The sequence below is a fragment of the Staurois parvus genome, unplaced genomic scaffold (genome assembly GCF_062004578.1).
Source record: "Staurois parvus isolate SC_StPar_1 unplaced genomic scaffold, SC_StPar_1.0 ptg000276l, whole genome shotgun sequence".
Lineage (NCBI taxonomy): Eukaryota > Metazoa > Chordata > Amphibia > Anura > Ranidae > Staurois > Staurois parvus.
This window is the reverse complement of record NW_028318072.1, coordinates 944,532-969,300: the sequence shown is the minus strand read 5'-3', so window position 1 is coordinate 969,300 and position 24,769 is coordinate 944,532. Positions and strand designations below refer to the sequence as shown.

The following is a 24,769-nucleotide window of genomic DNA, read 5'->3' as shown; positions in this document are numbered from 1 at the left end:
AAAATATAAAAATAAGTCCACTGTAGTATCGAAATGCGAATTCCTCAGTCAACAGTGAAAATTCTAGTGTTGTAGATGCAATCCGGTCTCCCGTTGTAGTAATATGAATAGATTGCCTACTCACCAGAAACCCAGTATAAAAACGCATATCTGGATCACATGCATCCTAGGATCTCGGATAAAGACAGCCCGGAAACGGAATCCTCTGATGGTCCCTCATTCGTGTAAGGAAAGGATACCGATCTGGTCTCAAAGCGCTTACTTCTTCAGATCTGCAGCAGTGCCTAAAAAACTGGGGCTGAGGTGTGGAAGCTCAGTGCCTCTCCAATAGGGATATGTCCCATAAGGTTCTAATCTCTGAAGATGTGATATTCTGTAAGTGTAAGAACATCCCAGGGTAACGCTTGTCTAGCGGCTCAGATAAGAATACAGATGACCTAAGTGGGATGTTCTTACACAGAGAGCTCTGAGGAAGAAGGCTTGACCTTCGAAACGCATCAGCTGGACTGAGTACCTACACCCATGATGGGATTCGCGCTGGTCTCTTGTAGTTGAAGTCCCTTGGTGGACTTACATGCCTGTTTTTATCCGCTGTTTGTGAGTACCATTCCTTCATTAAATAAATTTTGGTTACTGAGGTAATGCACAAGGTTGGTGCGCTTCTTGTTGTTTCACTTCACAGTTTGTTCGGGCTTCCCCAGCCTTGGTTTGGAGCTGCACGACTTTGGATACTCCGGTGGTTGCCTCTCTGGAGTGTTTTCCATCTACTCACCACCGGCCTGGGTCCCGGAGCGCAGGAGATATTGTTTTTGGAGGAAGCACAGTGTAGGGGGAGAAGGGGAGTAGATATTCTACAGAGCTGTAAGTGTGGAAAATTTGCATCGGCCCTTCAAGACACTTCCCACTGGAAAGTTAAGTACATTCCCTCTTCTTTTGGCAGGCACGCTTTTAGATATAAGCAATCCAGCAATAATAACTTAAATATGAGCTTACGGAAAATACACTATACTTTCCCTTTAAGTGGCACTATATCAAGTTTAACCAAGTTTATATCAAGTTTCAAGTATAACCAGTGACATTAGCCTGTACATACTTGTTCATTACCAGGCCATTTTTAGGCACTGTGCTAGTTTGATTGACAGTTATTCAGTCATGAAACACTGTACCCAAATTAAGTTTGTATTGTTTGAAACAGAACTTTCTTTTGGTGGCATTTACTCACCACTGTGTTGTTGTTATTTATTTGTTATTATATAAAAGAAAAAGGGACAAACATCTTGGAAAAAAAAAAAAAGATTTCTTACTCTCAGTTATACAAGCACATCAAATAAAAATGCTAGAATAGTACAAATCCCCCCCAAAAATAAACCCTGTTTGGAAAGTAGACATCCCAAGGTAATCTAATTTTTTGCCTTTTTTTTAATTAAATAAAAAAACATGCTGGTATTGAGGGAGTTAAAATATGAACCTTGGTCATGGTGCAGTAGATACAAATAAACAAATAATGAACAGGTTATATACAGAGGGATGAGGAGGAAGTGTGCCCACATACATTGAGACAGAACAGATGAAAGGGTTAAGGTGTAGGTGTGCAGGATATGAAAGTTGAAGGGGTAAAAAGTAGGTCACATAGAAACAGGATGTAGATCACATGTATGGGAAAGGAGGAGAGTGAAAGGGTTAATGATGCCAAAATCAATGTATACTTTGATAATCTACTGATCTGCCTGTGATTTGGAACCAATGAATGAATGATTACCGTATTTTCCGGCATATAAGGGGACTGGGTATATAAGACGACCCCCTAATTTTCCAGTTAAAACATAGGTTTTGGGCTATACTCGCCGTATAAGACTACCCCCCTTCCGAGGCAACACCATTTAAAAACATCAGATTTTTTAAATTGAAATGGTTATGCCTTACCGGTACTTAAAATCCTCATGTTCACCCTCTGACATCATCCAGCTTGGCTCAGCACGGTATACTGTATGTACATTACTGCACATCCAGCCAGCTTGACCCAAACAAACTCAAGGTTCACATTTCATACCCCGCGTATAAGACGACCCCCAATTTTTGGGATATATTTTTAAGTATAAAAAGTAGTCTTATACGCCAGAAAACACTGTAGTTCCTTCTTTCTCCCTAAGAGAAAAGGGCAGGCTCTAAAAATGTAAACAATGTTTAAATATGATCGGTGTGGCTGAACATCACAGTACAAGGTATAGGGCTGATCTAATTGACTCTGTACACGGTGCCTGTGATGCAAGCTTTCCAAGCATGGCTTTATTAAACTAGAAAAGCTACAATTTCTGGGGAAATTGTGTGAAGTGTTCTTGCCTCCACCAGTAGTCTACAACTGGAGTGGGTGGAGTAACTTGGTGGAGTGTCACACACCTGAGTTCCTATGGCAACTCACTCTACAGCAAGGGCAGAGAAGAGCAGTTAAAAACAAACTGCTCCAACTTGCTCACTTCACTGGCGGTTGCCATCTTCAAACAGTTGTAGTTTAAAAATTATAAATCCTACACTGAAGCACTTTATATTGTGAGAATCACAAGACCAATACCTACATTTTGATGCATAGTATGTCTCTGAAATATTAAAAATGAAGGCACAATCGCAGTTTGGAAATTGCCCTTCAAATTTGAGGTGGCTAGAGTGGAGTTTCAATGAATGTCATTGGGCGGCGTGAGTTGCAAACAAATTGTGAAAACTATCAGGACTATGGCTTAGCCGTGGACATTTTTAGTGGCAGCAGGGATAGCTGAACGTATTGATATAAGATTTCTGTAGGTGGGCTTGAAAATGAGGGAGTGATGGCAATTTAGAAATCATGTCCTGCTTTTTCAGCTCACACTCTAGTTTTGAACATTCCGCCATTCATTCCTATGGGACCAATTCACCACAAAAATGCCGATATTTTGTGAACCATTCGACAAAACATTCCACAAAGTAATAGCACACCAATCGGGAACAATCCGCACGTTTCGGTATATTACTGTCTATGTAGTGTAAAAACTGTGGGAGGAGTTAGGGTGGTAAATTTGGCTATAATAATAAGAATATATATGTGAGATAACAGTAAATGGTCTTGCCATGCAAGAACACTTAACTGCCATTAACAGACACACAGGCTGCCCAATGATTATTTCTGTACTGGTGTTTACAAACGGCAGTACAGAAATAGGCATCCACCACTTCACTGTTTAACCACTTCCCACCCGTAGGACGTCATATGATGTCCTGGACTTTAAGTGGAGATACCAGGATGATGCCTGCAGCTACAGGCATCATCCTATCTTTTTTTTGGCCAGCTATCCTCTGCAATATAAAATAAATCCTAGCAACTAGCCTTCCCCTTCTCTCCCGTGGCATAAGGGAGCCAGAAACTGATCTGGCTTACAATAGATCTGAACGTGGACCAGGACATCCCCAATCATCTCTATGGTATTAGAAAGTGGAAGCAACGAATATTTCGTCATTTCCGGTTTCGCTGGATGTAAACAAAGCCATTTTTGGACTTGGGAAACCTTCTGATCACACAGAACTTGATGTGATCAGAACTTTTTAAAGGGCAGAGGAGAGATCTGGGGTCTCACAGACCCCGGATCTCTCAGTAAAGAGTACCTATCACTGATTGTTAATATCCCAAGGGATGTTTACATTGCTTATGATAGCAGTAAAAGCAATTAAAAACTAAATTTTAAAGCGTCCTGTCCCTCCATGCTCAAACACATATGTAAACAGTGTTCACACCACACATATGAGGTATCATACATTATAGCAAGAGCAATAATTCTAGCACCAGACCTTCTGTGTAACTCTAAACTGGTAACCTGTAAAGACTTTTAAAACATCGCCTATGGAGATTTTTAGGTACCCTAGTTTGGCACGGTTCTACGGGTGTACGCAATTTTAAAGCATGACATGTTAGGTATCTATTTACTCTATTTAAAGTGGAGTTCCACCCATTTTTAAAAGTTGCTTTTATCTACATGCCCACCCGCAGTGTATTCCTTAATGGATATTAATATAATTTTTGTTATGTCTGAATACCTTATTTTTATCTGTGTATGCAGCACTTCTGGTCCAGCCGCCTAGGCAATGTCGTCAAAAGGTGCTTCGCATGGACTCCTGGGATATCGGTGTTATCTATCCCAGGAGTCCAAGCGAATTGACTAAAAATGAAAAATCGCATTATTTCCCAGAACGCATCCAACTTCCAGGTCTTCTGATTTGACAGGTTGCCATAACAGGGTGGGAACTTCCGCCAATGCCACCATTGCTATGGCAACCTTCAATCAACAAACTGCTACTGCGCAGTGTCATTACTGCCCAGGCGCGAGATCGCGAGGTGCATGCTGGGTAGCCAGCTGCACCGAATCCCGGAAGTGAACAGGAGCGGGCTTCAGATGCCCACATCTACCATGGCCCCTGCCTGCTGACAAGCTTGTGTGATCGATTTACAGATGTAAGAATAACAGGTATAAATAGTTATAACAATAGCCAATTATTTCAGTACAAGTAATAATAATCATGATGCCTGGAGCTCCACTTTAATATTTACCTAAAACGAGTATTATATGGAGTTTGTGTGCACTAAAATTGTATTTTTCCAAAAAATTTGCTTTTGAAAAACCAATGTACAAATACAGAGTGAAACAAAAATCTGCAAAACCCACCATTTTATTTCTCTGTGAAAATATATATTTATAATGTCTGGGGCATCTAAGTAATTTTTTAGCAAAACAAAATTATGATTTTTTTTTTACATGTAGGAGAGAAATGTCAGAATTAGGCAGGGAAGTGACTAAAGACGTACATCGGTAATGAAGTATTTAAAGTGTTACTAAACCCACAACAGTAAAATCAGTCCATATATGAAGTAAAGCATGCTTGTTATACTCACTTTGCAACCTAAGAGGTTAATCCTCTGCATTGTGTAAAAAAGGCTGTTTGATCCTGTCTTCTCTGATCCTCCCCTTCTTGTACTGTCCCCCAATCCGTCTCCTGATAGAACAGAGCAAGCTGCACATGCTCAGTGTGGTGTGTATTGCTAGAGAGTTTTTTTTTTCCTTGGGAAAGTGCATGTGATCAGCCCAGGGCCAATCACCACTGTCCTGACAGAGGGTCAGGGGTCCTAAAGCCATATAGGGGAGAATTAAAACTCCTCCTACAAGCTTTAACCAGTGCTCTGCTCAACACTGATAGAAGTCAGAAGACTGCTCTAACTGCTGATGAGAAAAGCATTTATCAGTTTATATTTACTAAAATTATTGCATTTCCATGTTTTGTGTACTGTGGGAGATCAGATATAGTGAATGCAGGGTCCTGGGTTTAGTAACACTTTAGGTGATACTCTTTATTGGCTAACATAAGACAGTAAAGATATCGAAAAGCTAAAGTTAGCCAATTAAGGGCATCATTTAGACTCCAAACATTCTGCAGTAATTGAGGGAGTACACTACTCTGTATAGGCGGATAAAATGAGAGAAATAGAAAAAAAAGACATTATGCCAAAATGTTAGAAATTAAACACACGTGTTTATATTGAGATAAATATAGTGAGATAAATTAATCAGTTGATTTGTTTTTAAACAGTTTTTGGTAGGTATGTAAAATGCGATCAACTGTGAACCCCTCACCTAGGAGCATGATGATGTAGACCAGGTACATCCAGTCCAGGGGCAAAGGTTGAAGGTTGTTAAAAAGGGGGAATCGGCAGACGTCCAGCCCATCTAGGTACTTGTGGTCCAGGTAACTGAGTCCGCGCTCCTGGGGGATGTCCAGAACCATAAGAAGACCTGAGGGGAAGGCAGATACATTAACGTATAACATAACTGCTCTGCACAGAGACCCTCTATGAGCTATTTCCTTGCTGTCATCTTTTACTTTTGCAGCGATATTGGGATAACACCTACAATTATATTTATTACATGTGCCCATTCACATAACAATATATAAAATGTGTTTCTTACCTTTCTTACTTGCTCTTTTCTGAAAACTCCAAAACTGATGTTTTCCTCTGCTATGCAGATTACCCGTTTGTACTGTGCTGGTAGATCTTGTAGTTAGTTGTAAACTAGATGTGCACCCGTCTATACTAACAAAGGGTTTAGGATCTCAAAGCTTGGGTGGTACAGTTTATGTTAATGCACTTAAAACATGTCTTTATTATGACCCCTATTGCCTATTTACAAGCTGTAAACTATCCTAGATTGTAAGCTCGAAAGAGCAGGGCCCTCGAACCCCTTGTGTATTGTCTTGTTACTGTATTGTCTCATGTTCTGGCCCCCACTATAATGTACAGCGCTGAGCAAACCTTTTGGCGCTAAATAAATACTGTATAATAATAATAATAATTTTGAACAATTTCAAGCTGCTTAGAGTATTATGTATAGATCTTCTCCAAAGAAACAACAATAAAGGTAAGAAAACATTTATTCTACTTATTTTTAGGTATGCTGAAGAATGCGAACACATAACAAGCATATAGTGGAGGTTTCTCAAATCTGACAGCAAGTATGGAAATGCACTTCATGGCAGCTAGCGCAAACACGGCTTTAGTGGTCCCATAGGACTGGAAACCCTGAATCCTCATTAACACTAGCAGCTTGTACTACAAGTACCGTTTGGTAAAAGAGATGTAACGTTAATGAAAGGGGCCATTCACAAAATTATCATAACAGTTCTATGTGCAACGCATACCTGCAGTGTACAAAGAAGAAAGTATGTGCACTTTTCATGAGTTTATTTCATAGGAAAGATGTATTAACGTATGGAAACACATGATGCAGTACGTGGTTAACAGATGTAAATACATGGAATAGCATATCAACAAAGGGAGAAGCACATAAAACGGAGATCAAAACACAGCTTTAATCAAGTACATTCCCCATGTTGATGAAATCTGAAGATAAATCCTGCTAGTATGTATGAAGCATTAGGTCGTCCTAATATGACCCTCTATGTTATTTGAAGCTGACGTGTCTCTCGAGCAGGATGAGAGCAGACAAAACTTCACATTGTGTAGTCAGGTAACCCCACAGCTACTGTGTTTGTATAAATGGCTGACCTCTCACATTAGGCAAACTGTATGAAAGGTTAGGTTATCATTGCACATCAGTCTTCGTCCAGTCAACACTCCCCCGCCAGAAAGGAGAATGACCCTTGATCCTGTGTGCAGGCAATGTTCTTGTTAGGCTACACAAATGATTGAGTACTGCCCGTGAAAATTTTACTACTTGCACGAACTTCCAAATATTCAGGACAAGCTTTCCGGGTCTACCCCCCTCTCCCAAGCAGGACCTTGATGAAAAGGATGATACACTCTGAAAGCTTTCCCTAAAAATGTGGAAGTTAGTGCAAGTAATAAAATTATCATGGACAGTACTCAATTGTTCTCGTTGAAAGTGCACTCATATGGCTACAATCATCCCAAGCATTGCTAGGCTACGATAAGTCTGGATATCTGAATTCAAACACTGGCTCTATCAATAACTTCATACTTTAACAATATTCCATAGAAGACATGGTTTCCATACATTGAACAGATGATCGCCAAATGTCTGAAACAGTTGGCAGGGGCGGACCGACCATTTGGAAACTCGGGCACTGCCCGAGGGCCCGGGGTCAGTAGGGGGCCCCATGAGATGCCCCTGGTACCTTTTTCATAGGCTTTTTAGAGTTTGGGCAAGGACACAGGGGCCCCATGATCCCCTATTGCCCGGGGGCCCCATGAGTTGTCAGTCCGCCCCTGGTTGTATGTTGTGGTTCTATAATATTAGGCTATACACTAGCAGTTCTGGATGTGCACAAGGCTGATGGGGCAAAGATTTGTAAGCTCTGCACACTGTTCTGAAATGAGAACTAACTGACTTATTTTTGGGACATGTGAAGGAATGGGACATGTGAACACCTTCTGTTCTAAGAAGACTTTAACGGATAAGTTCATTTTTGCAACAGGTCACATGTTCCACCCGTTTCTAGGGTGGAATCTGCCCACTCCCTATGACAGCAGATGGGAGGCCCTCTCCCCGCACCCGCTGCCACAATTTGAAAACAGTGTGGATATGTGGGACTCCACAGACACGGCCGCATAACAGTTTTCTGTGAATGGATAGACTACAAGTACCGTCAGCTGTGGCAGATGAGGGCTTGTAGTTCTCAATGAACTATGAGGGTGCTGGCAAGGGCTCTGGTAGTTCATTGATTTTCCTGCTCTCAAGTAACTGCCTGCCTGCAAGAGGTACAGGCAGACAATTATCCTGAGAGTCTGCAGGAGCCTGAGATTGCACTCGTGGTCTGCTGATCGTGTGTGCAATGCTCTGCTGGCTCCTTAGAAAAAAAAATAAATGCACATTTTTTTACCTATAAAAAATGTGCATTATTATTCTTTTCAAAAGGCGAGCTTAACCTTTAATATGCTACATACTGATTAAGTTGGAGGACTTTCTGATTCCTCTAGTCTTTTCTTACTGTGATATGTATGCCTGGTTGGGTTTTAAAGTGATATTAAAGGCATTTTCTAAAAATAACATGTCATACTTACCTGCTCTGTGTCCGCCGACACTCCTGGCTCCTACCTCTTGCAGAGTGTCCCCACAGCAAGCAGCTCTGTGTCCATTGATACACAGAACTGTGGCTCAGCATGTCCCCTCTCTCTTCTCATTGGCTTACTGGCTGTAATTGACAACAACTACTGTCTCAGCCAATGGCTCCCACTGCTGTCCCAGCCAATGAAAAGGGAGAGTCCCCGGGAGAGCCGCTGTTCTTGTGCAGATCGCTGGATTGAGAGGGGGCTCAGGTAAGTACTGGGGGAAGCTGGGGGCGCTGCTGCACACAAAAAGTTTACTTTCATGCATAAAATGTATGAAGGCAAGAAACCTTGAGCCTTTACAACCACATTAATCTCTACTCCATAATGGCTATGGTTTCATACAGTGCACTGATGTCGGCCAAAAATTGTGAAATACATATGTGCAGTTTGCAGTAAATGGCACAATATTATTAGACTATATGGGTACTATACATCAGTGGATCTGGATGTACATTTGGTTGAGGAGACAAAGATTTGCATGGTTTTGACCACTGTCCTTACATGAAGAATAATGGTCTTATATTTGGAAGATGTAATATAATGAGACATGTGAATACCTTCTGTTTTAAGAGGGCTTTACAGTGCAATGCACCGATTTGGTTGAAGGGTTTTTTGATTCCTTTAGTCCCTTCTGACAAAACCCTGTATGGTTATAATGTCTACTGTAACCACAGAGCAACAATAATCTGAGCAGCACAATACAGGGTCATCTGGATGTGACCATTACTCTGACAGAGGATATCCTTTAGATATGTTGTCATGGATCAGATGTGAAAACCTATGCCTCTTATGCAGAGAGGAAGCAAGAAAGGAAAATGCAAGGAAAAAAAAGAGACGTCCAAGCAGAGAAAGAAAAATGCACGTATTAGATATACAGTAATACAACATTATTCCTAAATGGAATGCAGCACAAGTGTGAAAACTCACCAAAGAGGAAGCGGAATACTCCGAGACCAGCGGGATCAGTTGGTCGATTCATCAGGCTGACAAATCGCTGCCAGCTGGAGAGATCAGAGCACTCAAAACCAAACACCTGCTTCATGAAGCTCCTCTGCTCATGCCGAGACCGTGCTGCTGGTCTCTCTGGTGCGCCCGCATTGTGATTTTTACGCCGCCTAACTTGGGATGCTTCTGATTTCAGGGTGGCTGGAAAAAAAATGATATATTTATTGATGATGAGATAGTTGGCTACATAGCTGGAACATAGAGCAGTGGACTCACCAGCTCCTGATGTTAACATACACTGCTCAAAAAAATTAAAGGAACACTTTGAAAACACATCAGATCTCAATGGGGAAAAATATCATGCTGGATACCTACACTGATATGGACTGGGTAATGTGTTAGGAACGTAAGGATGCCCCATTGTTTGATGGAAATGAAAATGATCAACCACAGAGGACATTAGTCAAAGACACCCCGAAAATCAAAGTGAAAAAAATGATGCAGCAGGCTAGTCCGTTTTGCTGAAATTTCATTGCAGCAACATAAAATGGTACTCAGTAGTTTGTATGGCCCCCACGTGCTTGTATGCATGCCTGACAATGTTTGGGCATGCTCCTGATGAGATGACGGATGGTGTCCTGGGGTATTTCCTCTCAGATCTAGACCAGGGAATTACTAAGCTCCTAGACAGTCTGAGGTGCAACCTGGCGACTTCAGATGGACCGAAACATGATATTCCAGAGGTGTGCTATTAGATTTAGGTCAGGCGAGCATGGGGGCCATTCAATGGTATCAATTCCTTCATCCTCCAGGAACTGCCTGCATACTCTTGCCACATGAGGCTGGGCATTGTTGTGCACCAGGAGGAACCCATGACCCACTGCACCAGCGTAGGGTCTGCCAATGGGTCCAAGGATTTCATCCCGATACCTGATTGCAGTCAGCGTGCCATTGTCTAGCCTGTAGAGTTCTGTTTGTCCCTCCATGGATATGCCTCCCCAGACCACCACTGACCCACCACCAAAACAGTCATGCTGAATGATGTAACAGGCAGTATAACGTTCTCCATGGCTTCTCCAGTCCCTTTCACGTCTGTCACATGTGCTCAGGGTGAACCTGCTCTCATCTGTGCAAAGCACAGGGTGCCAGTGGTGGACCTGCCAATTCTGGTGTTCAATGGAAAATGCCAATCAGGCTCTGAGACGTCAGGCCCTCAAGCCACCCTCATGAAGTCTGTTTCTGATTGTTTGGTCAGAGACATTCACACCATTGGCCTGCTGGAGGCCATTTCGTAGGGCTCTGGCAGTGCTCATCCTGTTCCTCCTTGCACAAAGGAGCAGATACCGGTCCTGCTGATGGGTTAAGGACCCATCCTCCATGCTCTTGAGACTGTGCTGGGAGACACAGAAAACCTTCTGGCAATGGCACATATTGATGTGCCATCCTGGAGGAGTTGGACAGTTTATGGAACCTCTGTAGGGTCCAGGTATCGACTCGTAATACTAGTAATGACACTGACCCTAGTTAAATGAAAAACAGTGAGAAAAGATGAGTAAAGAAAAAAATGTCAGTGGTCTTCACCTGTAAAACCATTCCTGTTATGGGGGTCGTCTCATTGTTGCCCATCTAGTGCACCTGTTGTTAATTTCATTAACACCAAATCATCTGCAACTGATTAACAATCCTCCCCGCTACTTAACTGACCAGATCAATATCCCAGGAGTTTAATTGGCTTGATGCGATTCTCTGATTAAAAAGTGTTCCTTTAATTTTTTTGAGCAGTGTAGTTTAGCATTGATAAAGCATACTGAAACAACAGCATCTGGATCATCCACTGCTAAGGTTTCCTGCCAAACAGCCAACCACAAATAACCTAGAACGTGGCAGTGGTTTCTATACCCGGATGTAGGCATCAGGAGGCCAAAACTCTGTCAGATTAGGCTATAAAGGCAGAGGATCAAATAGATCAATGCGATAGAAACACTTTGGTCTGACAGTATGGAATCCTGATCATTGTCCATAAAGTGCACCCTCTCTGTGTAGCTTAAAGCAGAGCTCTAGTCAAAGCTGGGAAAAAAAAAAAATGTCAGCAGCTACAAAGAACTGTAGGTGTTCTTTTAAAAAACAGCCACTCACCTGTCCCACTATCCAGCGGTGTCCTCACTGCAGCTGGTTTCACCGGCCGTCCTTGCTTCCTGGCATGTTAAGTGTGGGCACCCAGATTTGACAACTTGCTGCTTCACAGCCAGGTGCCCACTGCACATGTGCAGGTAGCACTGCACCTTGTGAATGATCCCGTAGTCTTCTTGGACCTGTCACATGTACTGGAAGACTACGTGGGGGGCAACGTTTGCTTCCAATCGCCTAGGTGATTGCAGTGGAAGTGGGTACCTGTCAAAATCAGGTACCCACTCCCCAAAGGTGCTAATTCATCACAGGAAGCGGGGGACCAGTACTTAAAGCGGAACTTCCCCTTTTGGGTGGAGCTCCACTTTAACACACGGGTGAATTTACTGCATGCAAATAGACTGTACACTCAGCAGGTGCAGTGGCACTTTTTCTAAGTAAGCCCGGGTTCACAAATGTGTGGGGCCAGTTTGCAGTGTGATTTAAAGACCCGTCCGTGTGACTGTTCAGGTGCAATTCCAGTGTAAATTGTAAAACTGTATGACATTGGAAATCACATTGAACCAGGCTGAAAATCATACCAAACTCTTTTTTGAAACTGCACTGCAGACGGCCCACACATATGTGATCCGGCTCCAAAGAAAAGCCCTTCAGATGTTCACATGTCATGCAAATCAGATGTGGTTCAAAATGCATCCAATTCTCATATATATGGAACCGAGGCTAAATGTCAGAGTGGGAAAGCTTCACTTTGTAAAAAAAAGTACCCAATCAGGTGCACCTTTCCTTCTGTGTCACCCCTTCCTCTGCACCTTCCTATGTCACTCTCTTTCCCCTGCACCTTCCTATCTCCATCACCCCCTTCCTCTGCACTTTCCTCTCTGTCTCCCTCTTTCCTCTGCACCTTCCTCTCTCTCTGTCACCCCTTCCTCTGCACCTTATCCACTGTGTTACCCCTTCCTCTGCACCTTCCTCTCTCTGTCTGTCACTCCTTCCTCTGCACCTTATCTACTGTGTCACCCCTTCCTCTGCGTCCCCCTTCCACTCTATGCCCCCCCTTTCTCTTCACCTTCCCCTCTGTGTCCCTCCTTCCGCTGCACCTTTCCCTTCGTCACCCCTTCCTCTCCGTCACCCTCTTTCCTCTGCACCTTCCTCTCTCCATCACCCCTTCGTCTGCATCTTATCCACTGTGTCACCCCTTCCTTTGCATTTTATCCTCTGTGACACCTCTTCATCTGCACCCTCCACTCTGTGTCACCCCTTCCACTCTGTCAACTCTCGCTCTCTGTGTCACCCCTTACTCTGCACCTTCCTCTCTGTGTCCCCCCCTTCCTCTGCACCTTGCCCTGTGTCCCCCCTTCCCATCTGTGTCCCCCCTTCCTCTGCATCTTCCTCTCTCTGTCACCCCTTCCTCTGCACCTTCCCTTCTCTGTCACCCCTTACTCTGCACCTTCCTCTCTCTGTCACCTCTTCCTCTGTACTTTTCTCTCTGTGTCACCTCTTCCTCTGTACCTTCCTCTCTGTGTCACACCTTCCTCTCTGTGTCACTCCGTTTCCTCTGCACCTTCCTCTCTGTGTCACCCCTTTCTCTGCACCTTCCCCTCTGTGTCACCCCTTCCTCTGCACCTTTCCCTCTGTGTCACCCCTTTCTCTGCACCTTCCCCTCTCTGTCACCCCTTCCTCTGCACCTTTCCCTCTGTGTCACCCCTTTCTCTGCACCTTCCCCTCTCTGTCACCTCTTCCTCTGCACCTTCCCCTCTCTGTCATCCCTTCCTCTGCACCTTCCCCTCTGTGTCACCCCTATCTCTGCACCTTACCCTCTGTGTCACCCCTTTCTCTGCACCTTCCCCTCTCTGTCACCCCTTTCTCTGCACCTTCCCCTCTGTGTCACCCCTTTCTCTGCACCTTCCCCTCTCTGTCACCCCTTTCTCTGCACCTTCCCCTCTCTGTCACCCCTTTCTCTGCACCTTCCCCTCTGTGTCACCCCTTCCTTTGCACCTTCCCCTCTGTGTCACCCCTTCCCCTCTGTCACCCCTTTCTCTGCACCTTCCCCTCTCTGTCACCCCTTCCCCTCTGTCACCCCTTTCTCTGCACCTTCCCCTCTCTGTCACCCTGTGTAATGTGTACAGACATGCCACAGCTCAGTGACCCCCCTGTATAGGTTATCCTTTAGGCTGTCGATCTCCCTCCATTCATTTACCTGCACTCTGAGCTTTCTCCATTGCAGCCTTCTATCAACTTCTCTTCCCAAAAGTGCCACTAAGGCACCACCGTAGCCCACTCCCAGCGCATGCGCACTAGCTAACAGCGTTTCAGCCTGCGTTCCACACCTCACTGCGATTCTGGATTTGAGTGTTTGATGATTGGTCAGTTTCCTACGGGAGGCGTGTCAAATATCGAGTACTGGCTGGTACCTAACAAACCTGCGATTGTGTAATGTTTACTTGGGAAGTGTGTGTCGTGCTGGCAGATGTTGGATTTGAAGCCCCCTAGCGGCCGTCATGTGTAATCGCAGTGTCTGTACAGATTCCTTGTCTGACCTTTTGAGTGTTGGATATTTGGGATGTTTGTGGATTTCAGAATATTATTTTCAGTATTTTTAGTCAATTTTTCTATTCTATTGAGCAAGTTACAGATTGCAAGGAAGTATGTACGTTTGCTGATGACACAAACATGAGCTGTAGGGTTAATATCCCTGGCGGTGTCTGTAACGCGGAACTTTGGCAGTGTTGCCAACCTTCAAAAGTGAAATTTACTAACAGGAATTTACTGACAGCACCATTTTTTTTAAAAAACATGAAATTTGTTGACAGAGCCAATTTTTTTTTCTACTGACACTTCAAAAAAGTGCACAAAATTACTGTTTTCAGTGCAAAATAGTGCAAATATTAATATTTAACTACAATGCAGCCAGTGCTATTAGCAATGTGTTTGTAAGGTATAACAAAAGGCAAAAAATATTTTTTCTTTTACATGAAGGTCAGGTTAATATAACCCAGCACAGAGTCCCCCCTTACATTAGAGTCTGCAGGGTTCCCCTTTACACTGCAAGGGGGAGTTCTGCGGACCCTGATGTAAAAGGGAACTGTGTGGACCCTGATGTAAAGGAGAACTCTGAGGACTCTGATGTAAGGAGGAATGTTGCAGACTCTGCTGTAAAGGGAAACTTTGATGTAAGTGGGTCTCTGTTAACCAGAGTCCCCCTCCCCCCTTACATAAGAGTTTACAGAGCTCCCTTTAACATCAGACTCCACAGAGTTCCCCTTTACATAATAGTCCACAAAGTTCTCCATTTTATCATAGTCCATTGAGTTCCCCTTAACATCAGGGTCTGCAGAGTTACCCCATGCACTGTAAGAGATAATCCTGCAAACTCTGATGTAAGGGGGAATGCCAGGAACAGACCACCTTCTGCAGTAAATACACTGAGGTAAGGGAGAGTTACCTTTTTATCAGTGTCCCTCCTTACATTAGTGTATTCATTCCCCCTTACATCAATGACCCCCCCCCCCCCGCACACTTTGTGTGGCCACTGGAGACAGGAGCTGCCTGTCACTGGCCTCCTCCATTGCTGGTTCATGTGCAGGGCAGTCAGGCACAGCCCTCTGGGGAGCTCCTCTTATTACCACCTTTGTCCTCTTCTGCAAGTTCTCCTCCAGAGTTCATGTCCAGTCCTCCAGTGAATGACACAGTTCTGGCCAGGGGGGATGGCAGGCCTTACCCCCATTCCATTGCTCACCTCTGTACCCTCCATTCCATCATCATCCTCTGTACCTACCCCTCCCCTATACCAACACTCACATTTGGAGGCATCTTCCCATTAGTGGGGTGGGGTCTCTCTCCCCCTCCATGGACTTTCACTGCCCTCCCTTCTCTTTGTGTCCCCTCCCACCCATCTCACCCCAACAAAGAGTACAGGAGGAGACAAAATTATTAAAATACTCCCAACACCCAACCCATTCTCATACAGTACAGCAGGTATATTCCATCATCTCCATCTTCTGTATTCTACCACCATCTCCATCCTATGTGTGTATTCAACCATCATCTCCTTCCTCTGTGTGTATTCAACCATCATCTCCATCCTCTGTATTCTGCCATCATCTCCAACCTCTCTATTCTACCATCATCTCCAAGCGCCTTTTATGAATGAGAAAGGAGTCAACGGTGGCCCAAGACCATATTATTTACATGCAGCTGCTGTCTGAACATGGACATCACTAGAGGGATGATCGTCAGGAGGTCCTGATTCCTCTATAGATCTTTAGTTATCACTAGAGGGATCACCAGTGGGAGGAAGAAGGTCTTGATTCCTCTATATAGATCTTTAGTTATCACTAGAGGGATTGCCAGTGGGAGGAAGAAGGTCCTTATTCCCTTATAAGCATCTTTAATTATCGCTAGAGGGATTACCATTGGGAGAAAGGTGGTCCTTATTCCTCTATAAAGATCTTTAATTATGACTAGAGGGATCCCCAGCAGGACGAAGGAGGCCCTGATACCTCTGCATAGATCTTTAGTTATCCCTAGAGGGGTTACTTGTGGGAGGAAGCAGGTCTTGATTCCCTATATAGTGTAGATCTCGAGTTATTACTAGAGGGATCATTGTCAGGAGGAAGGAGGTCCTGATTCCTCTATATAGCTCTTTAGTTATCACTAGAGGGAACATCATCAGGAGAAAGGAGGTCCTGATTCCTCTATAGATGTTTACCTATCACTATAGGGATCACCAGCGGGAGGAAGAAGGTCCTGATTTCTCTATATAGACCTTCAGTTATCACTAGAGGGAATACCAATGGGAGAAAGAAGGTCCTTATTCCCTTATAAACATCTTTAATTATCATTACTGGGATCACCTTTAGCAGGAAGGAGGTCCTGATTCCCCTATAACAATTTTTAATTATCGCTAGAGGGATCATCATCGCAAGGAAGGAAGGACTAGTTCTTCTATATAGATCTTTAAGTATGACTAGAGGGATACGCAGGATGAAGGAGGCCCTGATACCTCTGCACAGAACTTTAGTTATCACTAAAGGGATTACTAGCAGGAGGAAGAAGGTCCTTATTCCCTTATAAACATCTTTAATTATCATTAGAGGGATCCCTGTCAGGGGGAAGGAGGTCCTGACTCCTGTATATAAATCTTTAGATATCACTAGAGGGGTCACCAGCAGGAGGTCCTGATTCCTCTATATAGATCTTTAGTTATTACTAGAGGGATCACCAGTGGGAGGCAGCAGGCCTTGATTCCCTATATACTGTAGATCTCTAGTTATTACTAGAGGAATCATTGTCAGGAGGAAGGAGGTATTGATTCCTCTATATAGATCTTTAGTTATCTCTAGAGGGGTCACCGTCAGGAGGAAAGAGGTCCCAGATGGTTTTAAGCAATAAGATACTCTCCATTTCTGTCTTTATATGATTTCATCTAAACCAAGTGAAGGGGAGCAAGCACATTAGATCCAAAGTTGCCAATAGTCCCTAATTGCCCAGGACAGTCCCAAAAATCTGACCCATGTCCCACGCTGCGATTGTCCCAGGCAGAATCCTGAAAATTGACCTCTGTTGTGGATAATTTGCCAATGTCCCAGGCCGCCCGGTGGTGCAGCAAAATACTGTATTACAGCAAAAAATCCAAACGCAGATTGGTCAGTGCTGAGAGGTGGCGTGGCCAGCGAGTGATCACGCCACTCAGACTGTCAGAGTCAGCAGCTGCTGCAGGGACCCGACTAACTTTCAGGTTCAGTAATTGCTCTCCAGCCTCACCCATAACCCATTACCCTCTCTGTGCAGCATACGTTTCCCCCTGTTGCCCACGCCCCATGTGCCCCCATCCCCAAAGTGCTGCCGCCTTCCCTCCTCTCCTTCCCACTGGCAGCTGCAAGCACACAATAGGATCCTTCAGGATGGAGAGTGTGGGAGGGGTCAAGTAAATATGTCACATTTACCAGCCCCTTTCTTTCCTGAATGAACACAATGAGTGGACAGTACAAATCACGCACTATGAACATTCATAACTGAAACATAGTAAACTGTGCGTGATTGGGGGCCCTGTCAGATTGGCTGCTTGGGGTTTCTAACAGCAGCCCTGGGCAGAATCGACGGACCATGTGGTCTTTATCTGCCATCACTCTTCTAGGTTTCTTTGTCTCTTTATACTGTAACTATTTCTATTCTAGCTCAATCAATAATTTCAGCATTGTCACACTTGTATGTGAAGTACTGCAATGGTACAAGAGGTTGATCACTGTAAACAAACTTTCTTTAGGGCTCAGTCTCTTCGGAGTGGTTAAGGGCAGCGATCAATAACTGCCAATTAGGAGTTCAGACCTATGTAGTTATATGCAGTGTGTTATGACAGTATGCTTCCAAACCACTACATGCTACAGTTTTGCACAGAAACAGCAAGGTGTCTGTGCTGTTGCATTCAATTTCACTCTTTTTTGCTTCTATGCATTTTTGTAGGTTGGAGTTTTTGCAGATTAACAAAACCAAAATGATGCAGCGCTACCCTAATATTAAAATAATACAATATGACAAAAACAAAGTGACATAAATATATATATGTGACAAAAAAATCAGTGGATTGATCCTCTCCTGGGATCTCAATATAAAGTGACATAAAATATATATACGGCACGTATACATATATTATGTCACTTTATATTGAGATCCCAGAGAGGATCAATCCACTGATTTTTTTGTCACATATATATATATTTATGTTACTTTGTTTGTTTTTGCCATATTGTATTATTTTATTATTAGGGTAGCGCTGCATCAATTTGGTTTCGTTCGTTTTTATTTCCACATGGTATATGGTTAGGTGCTTGCAGCTCCCACTCACCTAATTTATCACGTAATAGTAGCGCAGGAGATCTTCATTATTTTAGTTTTTGCAGATTGCAACCTTCAGATTTTTCCCCCGGCCCACAACAATCACAACAGAAGCAAACTACGTGCATTTTTAACAGTGGATATGGTCCTTTATATAGAGTGCGATAGTAGGTCCCCCATGAATCCCTTATGATGCACCTAAACCACACTGGATTTTAACACTCAAATGTGAAGAATCTCTAAGGGCCCATTTACACTTGTGGACTGTGGCAATAAAACACATGGCAATGCATCTGTTTCATGTGAGATGCATTGCGATACCATTCATTCTGCATGGAACCCCAATGCATTGTACAGTAGAGCACAACACACCACAACGCAGGTGCTGCTAAAAAAAATTCATATGTGTTTTTTGATCCGTTGTCGAGAATTGGTAGTAGATTCATAATGAACGGGCTGCCTTTACGAAATTTAAAGCAGTTATAAACCCAAAAAACAAAAATGTAATATATTGCAGTTCACCGATCCTTAGACGTGGCTGTATCAGTTTTCTTTCCTTTGGCTTTTTCCCTCAGTGATCTGGCCAGTAACACACCTTCTTTATTAGAGTGTCTCCTCTCAGGCTGAATGAACGCAGGAGGCACAGCACTCAACAGCATTGTCAGTCTGGGGAAGAAGGGAGTGTTAAATGTTCTAGCAGATTTAAATACACTAATTAATTGAAGCCAAACTCCACCTCACTCTTTATAATCAGTTACAGCAACATTTATTTTTCTATTTGGGATAAAGGTATCACATGAAGAAATAAAAGCTGCTCATTTTAAGCACCCTTGCCAGTGTTGAATGGTTTGTCTCATCCATGTAAACCGATACGTTATGATGTAGACCATGAGCTTTTGAAAAACAACAGACTTGCTGGCCAGATTGCCATATGACTAGAGAAGATAGAAAGCCTAAAAAAAAGAAAATGAATGTAGCTATCACATCTAAGAATTGGTAAGCTGCACTTTAATAAACTTTTGCTTTTAGGTTTACTACTGCTTTAATTTTTTTTTTTTTAATTAAATCTTTTATTAAACTTTTATTTTCTTTACAAAAGCACCGCCAAATAACATTTACATCCAATATACAACTATTCCTCAAATTTTTGCAATCCCACCATCCCACAACCCCCCACCCAATCCCCCTAATAATTTACCCCGGTTCATATAACTCTTCACTTCTCTTTCCAATTTTCCATTCTATACCTATGATCTTTCTCCTCGTACTACTGCTTTAATGTGCAATATAACAATGGAGCTCTAAAGTATGAATCAGCCCTCACTTAATGCAATTATGCATAATGCTTGCAGGTTTCAAATAGTTAATAAATAGTTTAGGGCAGCACAATGGCTAAATGGTTAGCACTTCTGCCTAGCAGTACTAGTGTTGCTGGTTTGAATCCCAACCATGGCACCACCTGCGTGGAGTATGCATGTTCTTCCTGTGTCTCTGTGGGTTTTCTCCGGGTACTCCAGTTTCTTCCCACACTCCAAAGACATGCTGTTAGCTTAACTGTCTCCTGTCTATATTGGCCCTAGTATATGTATGTGTATGAATGTGAGTTAGGGACCTTAGATTGTATGCCCCTTGAGGGTTAGGGACTGATGTGAATGTACAATATATATGTAAAGCGCTGTGTAAATTGACAGCACTATATAAATACCTAAAATAAATAAATAAAAATAAAATAGATTGTGGACAAGTTTTCTCCAGGCTGCTGATGAACACATATAGCATGTGGATAATCATTTGCAGCAGCACCAGTAATAGACAGCCTGTCTACCCATCTTGTCTTTAGCACTTGATGGATTTAGACTTTTAGATAAGTCCATCCTGGAAGGCCTACAGATATTGCAGCCGGTGTTCTGAGCCTGGTACCCTTGCTGGACCCTCGAGTGTGCTGGAAAACCAAGCTAGGAGAGCCAGCACTGGTTTCCAGATGTGACCCATGCTCCAAGAACAGCTGGTATACACTGATTCTCCATGTCAGGTCATTGCCTACCTACCAGGGGCGGACTGACCATTTGGAAACTCGGGCACTGCCGAGGGCCCGGGGTCAGTAGGGCGCCCCATGAGATGCCCCTGGTACCTTTTCATAGGTCTTTTTGAGTTTGGGCAAGGACACAGGGGCCCCATGATCCCCTATTGCCCGGGGGCCCAGTGAGTTGTCAGTCCGCCCCTGATACCTACCTAGGATGCCACACACCACTAACAAAAGGAAGGGAGAGGAGGCGTCAGCACCTGTTGCAGAAAATACTGACAGATACACCAGACCAGCAACAAATTATCTTAAAAAGTGGAATTGCAGCACTGGGTTCAATTCACAAGGACACTATCTGCATGGAGTTAGTATTTACTTCCTAATTTTGTGGTGTTTTTTCAGGGTATTTTTACATAAAACTATACCAGCAGTTTCATTGGCTCCACTTAGCTTGACCTACCATAGTTTGTGTTCACAACTACTGTATATGTAAAGTCATACATACAAACCACTTTTTTTGCTTAAGCGTAAAGACCGGTAAGATTACAATATACAGTACATGTATTAGATTGATAACCAGCAATTTATAATGACTTACTAAGAGTTTATTGCTCAGCTGATATAATTATGTTTTCTTATAAATGGTAATAATATGCTTTCAAAGATTTCAGTGAGGAATCTTTATTAGGTTTGCAAGTACTATTATTATCCAGAGTAAAATTAGACTATAATAGTCTGTGGGTACATTTCACAACCAGTTCCTGCAGGAAAGTAGTTTACTGAAAGGCTAAAAATTGGACTGTGACTGACTGGCAGTTCACACTTTATACCAGCCTATGCCAACCTTTTTACCCCAAGAGATCCTTTGAAATAATTTCTAGGTCTAAGGGAACCACTACTAAAATTAATTTATCAACAGTCAGTTGGAGGAATGCTCCCTACATTGATGGTCAGTAGGAAGAATGGTTTTTACATTGATGGTCAGTGGGAAGAATGCCCCTTATGTTGATGGTCAGTGGGAAGAATTTCTTCTTACATTATGGTCAGTGGGAAAAAGGTTCCTTATGTTGATGATCAGTGGGGAAAACATTCCTTACGTTGGTGGTCAGTGGAAGAATGTTCCTTACGTTGGTGGTCAGTGGAAAGAACGCTCCTTAGGTTGGTGGTCAGTGGAAAGAATGCTCCTTAGGTTGGTGGTCAGTGTGAAGAACACTCCTTAGGTTGGAGGTCAGTAGGAAGAATGCTCCCTTCATTGATGGTCAGTGGGAACAATGCTTTTTACATTGGTGGTCAGTGGGAAGAATGCCCCTTATGTTGATGGTCAGTGGGAAGAATTTCTTCTTACATTATGGTCAGTGGGAAAAATGTTCCTTATGTTCATGATCAGTGGGGAAAACATTCCTTACGTTGGTGGTCAGTGGGAAGAATGTTCCTTACGTTGGTGGTCAGTGGAAAGAACGCTCCTTAGGTTGGTGGTCAGTGGAAAGAACGCTCCTTAGGTTGGTGGTCAGTGGGAAGAACACTCCTTAGGTTGGAGGTCAGTAGGAAGAATGCTCCTTACATTGATGGTCAGTGGGAACAATGATTTTTACATTGGTGGTCACTGGGAAGAATGCCCCTTATGTTGATGGTCAGTGGGAAGAATTTCTTCTTACATTATGATCAGTGGGAAAAACGTTCCTTACATTGATGGTCAGTGGGAAGAATGACCCTTATGTTGATGGTCAGTGGGAAGAATTTCTTCTTACATTATGGTCAGTGGGAAAAACGTTCCTTACATTGATGGTCAGTGGGAAGAATGCCCCTTATGTTAATGATCAGTGGGAAGAATTTCTTCTTACATTATGGTCAGTGGAAAAAACGTTCCTTACATTGGTGGTCAGTGGGAAGAATGCCCCTTATGTTGATGGTCAGTGGGAAGAATTTCTTCTTACATTATGGTCAGTGGGAAAAACGTTCCTTACATTGATGGTCAGTGGGAAGAATGCCCCTTATGTTAATGATCAGTGGGAAGAATTTCTTCTTACATTATGGTCAGTGGAAAAAACGTTCCTTACATTGGTGGTCAGTGGGAAGAATGCCCCTTATGTTGATGGTCAGTGGGAAGAATTTATTCTTACATTATGGTCAGTGGGAAGAATTTCTTCTTACATTATGGTCAGTGGGAAAAACGTTCCTTACACTGATGGTCAGTGGGAAAAACATTCCTTACGTTAGTGGTCAGCAGAAAGAATGCTCCTTACGTTGGTGGTCATTGGGAAGAACGCTCCTTAGGTTGGAGGTCAGTGAGAAGAATGCTCCTTAGGTTGGAGGTTAGTGGGAAGAATGCTCTTTACGTTGATGATCAGTGGGGAAAATGCTTTTTACATTGTGGTCAGTGGGAAAAATGTTCCTTACGTTGATGATCAGCAGGAAAAACATTCCTTACGTTGGTGATCAGTGGGAAGAAGGCTCCTTAAGTTTCTGGTCAGTGGGAAGAACACTCCTTACGTTGGTGGTCAGTGGGAAGAATGATCCTTAGGTTGGTGATTACTGGGAAAAATGCTCCTTAGGTTGGTCGTCAGTGGGAAGAATGATCCTTACATTGGTGGTCAGTGGGAAAAAAGTGCCTTACACTGATGGTCAGTGGGATGTTCCCCTTCCCCCTTTATTGTGATGATCGGAATGCCACCATTAAGACAGCAAAAAATATCCTTGGTTTCATGCCACTATGCAAGCACTAACAGATGGAAGGTCAATCAGCCACAGCTTATAGAACCCCTAGCAACCTCTGGAGGAACTCTAGAGTTCCACAAAACCCTGGCTGAGAATGGCAGCTTTATACCCTTATATAACCTTCTGTCTGTGTGCAGCCACTAAGCATGTACAATGGCTTCCAGTGTCTCATTTACTGTATGCAACAGTGAGAGAGTTGAAAGAGGCTAAGTAGCCATTTACTTTCCTTCATGCTGCTACAGTAGGTAATTAAAGTGGTTTAAAGGATGAAGGTAAAAAAAACTTTCAGTGTGCAGCTCCCCCTTCAGCCCCCTTAATACTAACTTCACCGTGACTTCGATCCAGTGCTGTGCATTAGGGACTCTCTTTCCTTATTGGCTGAGACACAGCAGTGGGAGCCACTGGCCTCCAAGACTGTCAATCACAGCCAGTGAGAGGAGAGTGGAGAGCGGGGCCAAGCTGTGCTATGAGTGTCTTATAGAGACACAGAGGCGGCTTGGGAGTGAGCATGTGTGAGTGCCCCCAGAGCAAGCAGCTTACTTTGTGGGTACTCAGAAGGTGGGAGGAGCCAGGAGCACCGGCGGGGGACCTGAGAAGAGAAGGATCAGGGCTGCTCTCTGCAAAACCATTATGCAGAGCAGGAAAGAATGACATGGTTTTCTTTTTGTTTGTTTTTTTAATGGGAAGCTTTAGTATAACTTTAAGCTCTAAAATGAATGTCTTATGCTAAATGATTTTAAATGCAAGCAGCAGTTATAGCAAATGTACATCTTTCTCCACATATTGTGAGTCTAAAGGACAATGACAAAACTCTTATCTCCATTTCTAAACACATTGTATGAATAGTTCCACAGTGCTTTGTACTCTGTTATTTACTACTACTACTTTGTATATACACTATGGGGGTTATTTACTAAAACTGTATGGTGCAAAATCTGGTGCAGCTTTGCATAGAAACCAATCAGCTTCCAGGTTTTATTATCAAAGCTTAATTGAACAAGTGGATGTTAGAAGCTGATTGGCTGCCATCAACAGCTGTTCCAGTTTTTGAGTGCTCCAGTTTTAGTAAATCTCCACTGTGCTGTATGTTAGACACTCCACACTTCTCCACTCTGTACACTATACTGTATGTTATATATTCTACACTGCTCCTCTCTGTACACTGTACTGTACGTTATATACTCTACACTGCTCCACTCTCTACACTGTGCTGTATGTTATATACTCTGCAGTGCTCCACTCTGTACACTATGCTGTATGTTATATACTCTGCAGTGCTCCACTCTGCACACTGTGCTGTATGTTATATACTCTGCAGTGCTCCACTCTGTACACTGTACTATATGTTATGTACTCTACAATGCTCCACTCTGTACACTGTACTGTATGTTATATATTCTACAATGCTCCACTCTGCACACTGTGCTGTATGTTATATACTCTGCAGTGCTCCACTCTGTACACTGTACTATATGTTATGTACTCTACAATGCTCCACTCTACACTGTGCTGTATGTTAT

The 24,769-nt window shown here is 43.2% G+C and overlaps 1 protein-coding gene across 1 annotated transcript in view; it reads right to left on the bottom strand.

The window, feature by feature from the left end:
• Nucleotides 1–13,996, bottom strand: part of GGCX (gamma-glutamyl carboxylase) — a 73,323-nt gene extending 59,327 nt beyond the window's left edge. The window contains exons 1-3 of the mRNA XM_089681691.1: nt 13,875–13,996; nt 9,530–9,748; nt 5,649–5,807 (exon numbers count right to left, since the gene is read on the bottom strand). Of these exons, the coding sequence (XP_089537817.1) occupies nt 5,649–5,807; nt 9,530–9,748; nt 13,875–13,896 (400 nt within the window). The 5' untranslated portion in view covers nt 13,897–13,996. The remainder of the gene's footprint in view (nt 1–5,648; nt 5,808–9,529; nt 9,749–13,874) is intronic.
• Nucleotides 13,997–24,769: the final 10,773 nt, after the last annotated feature.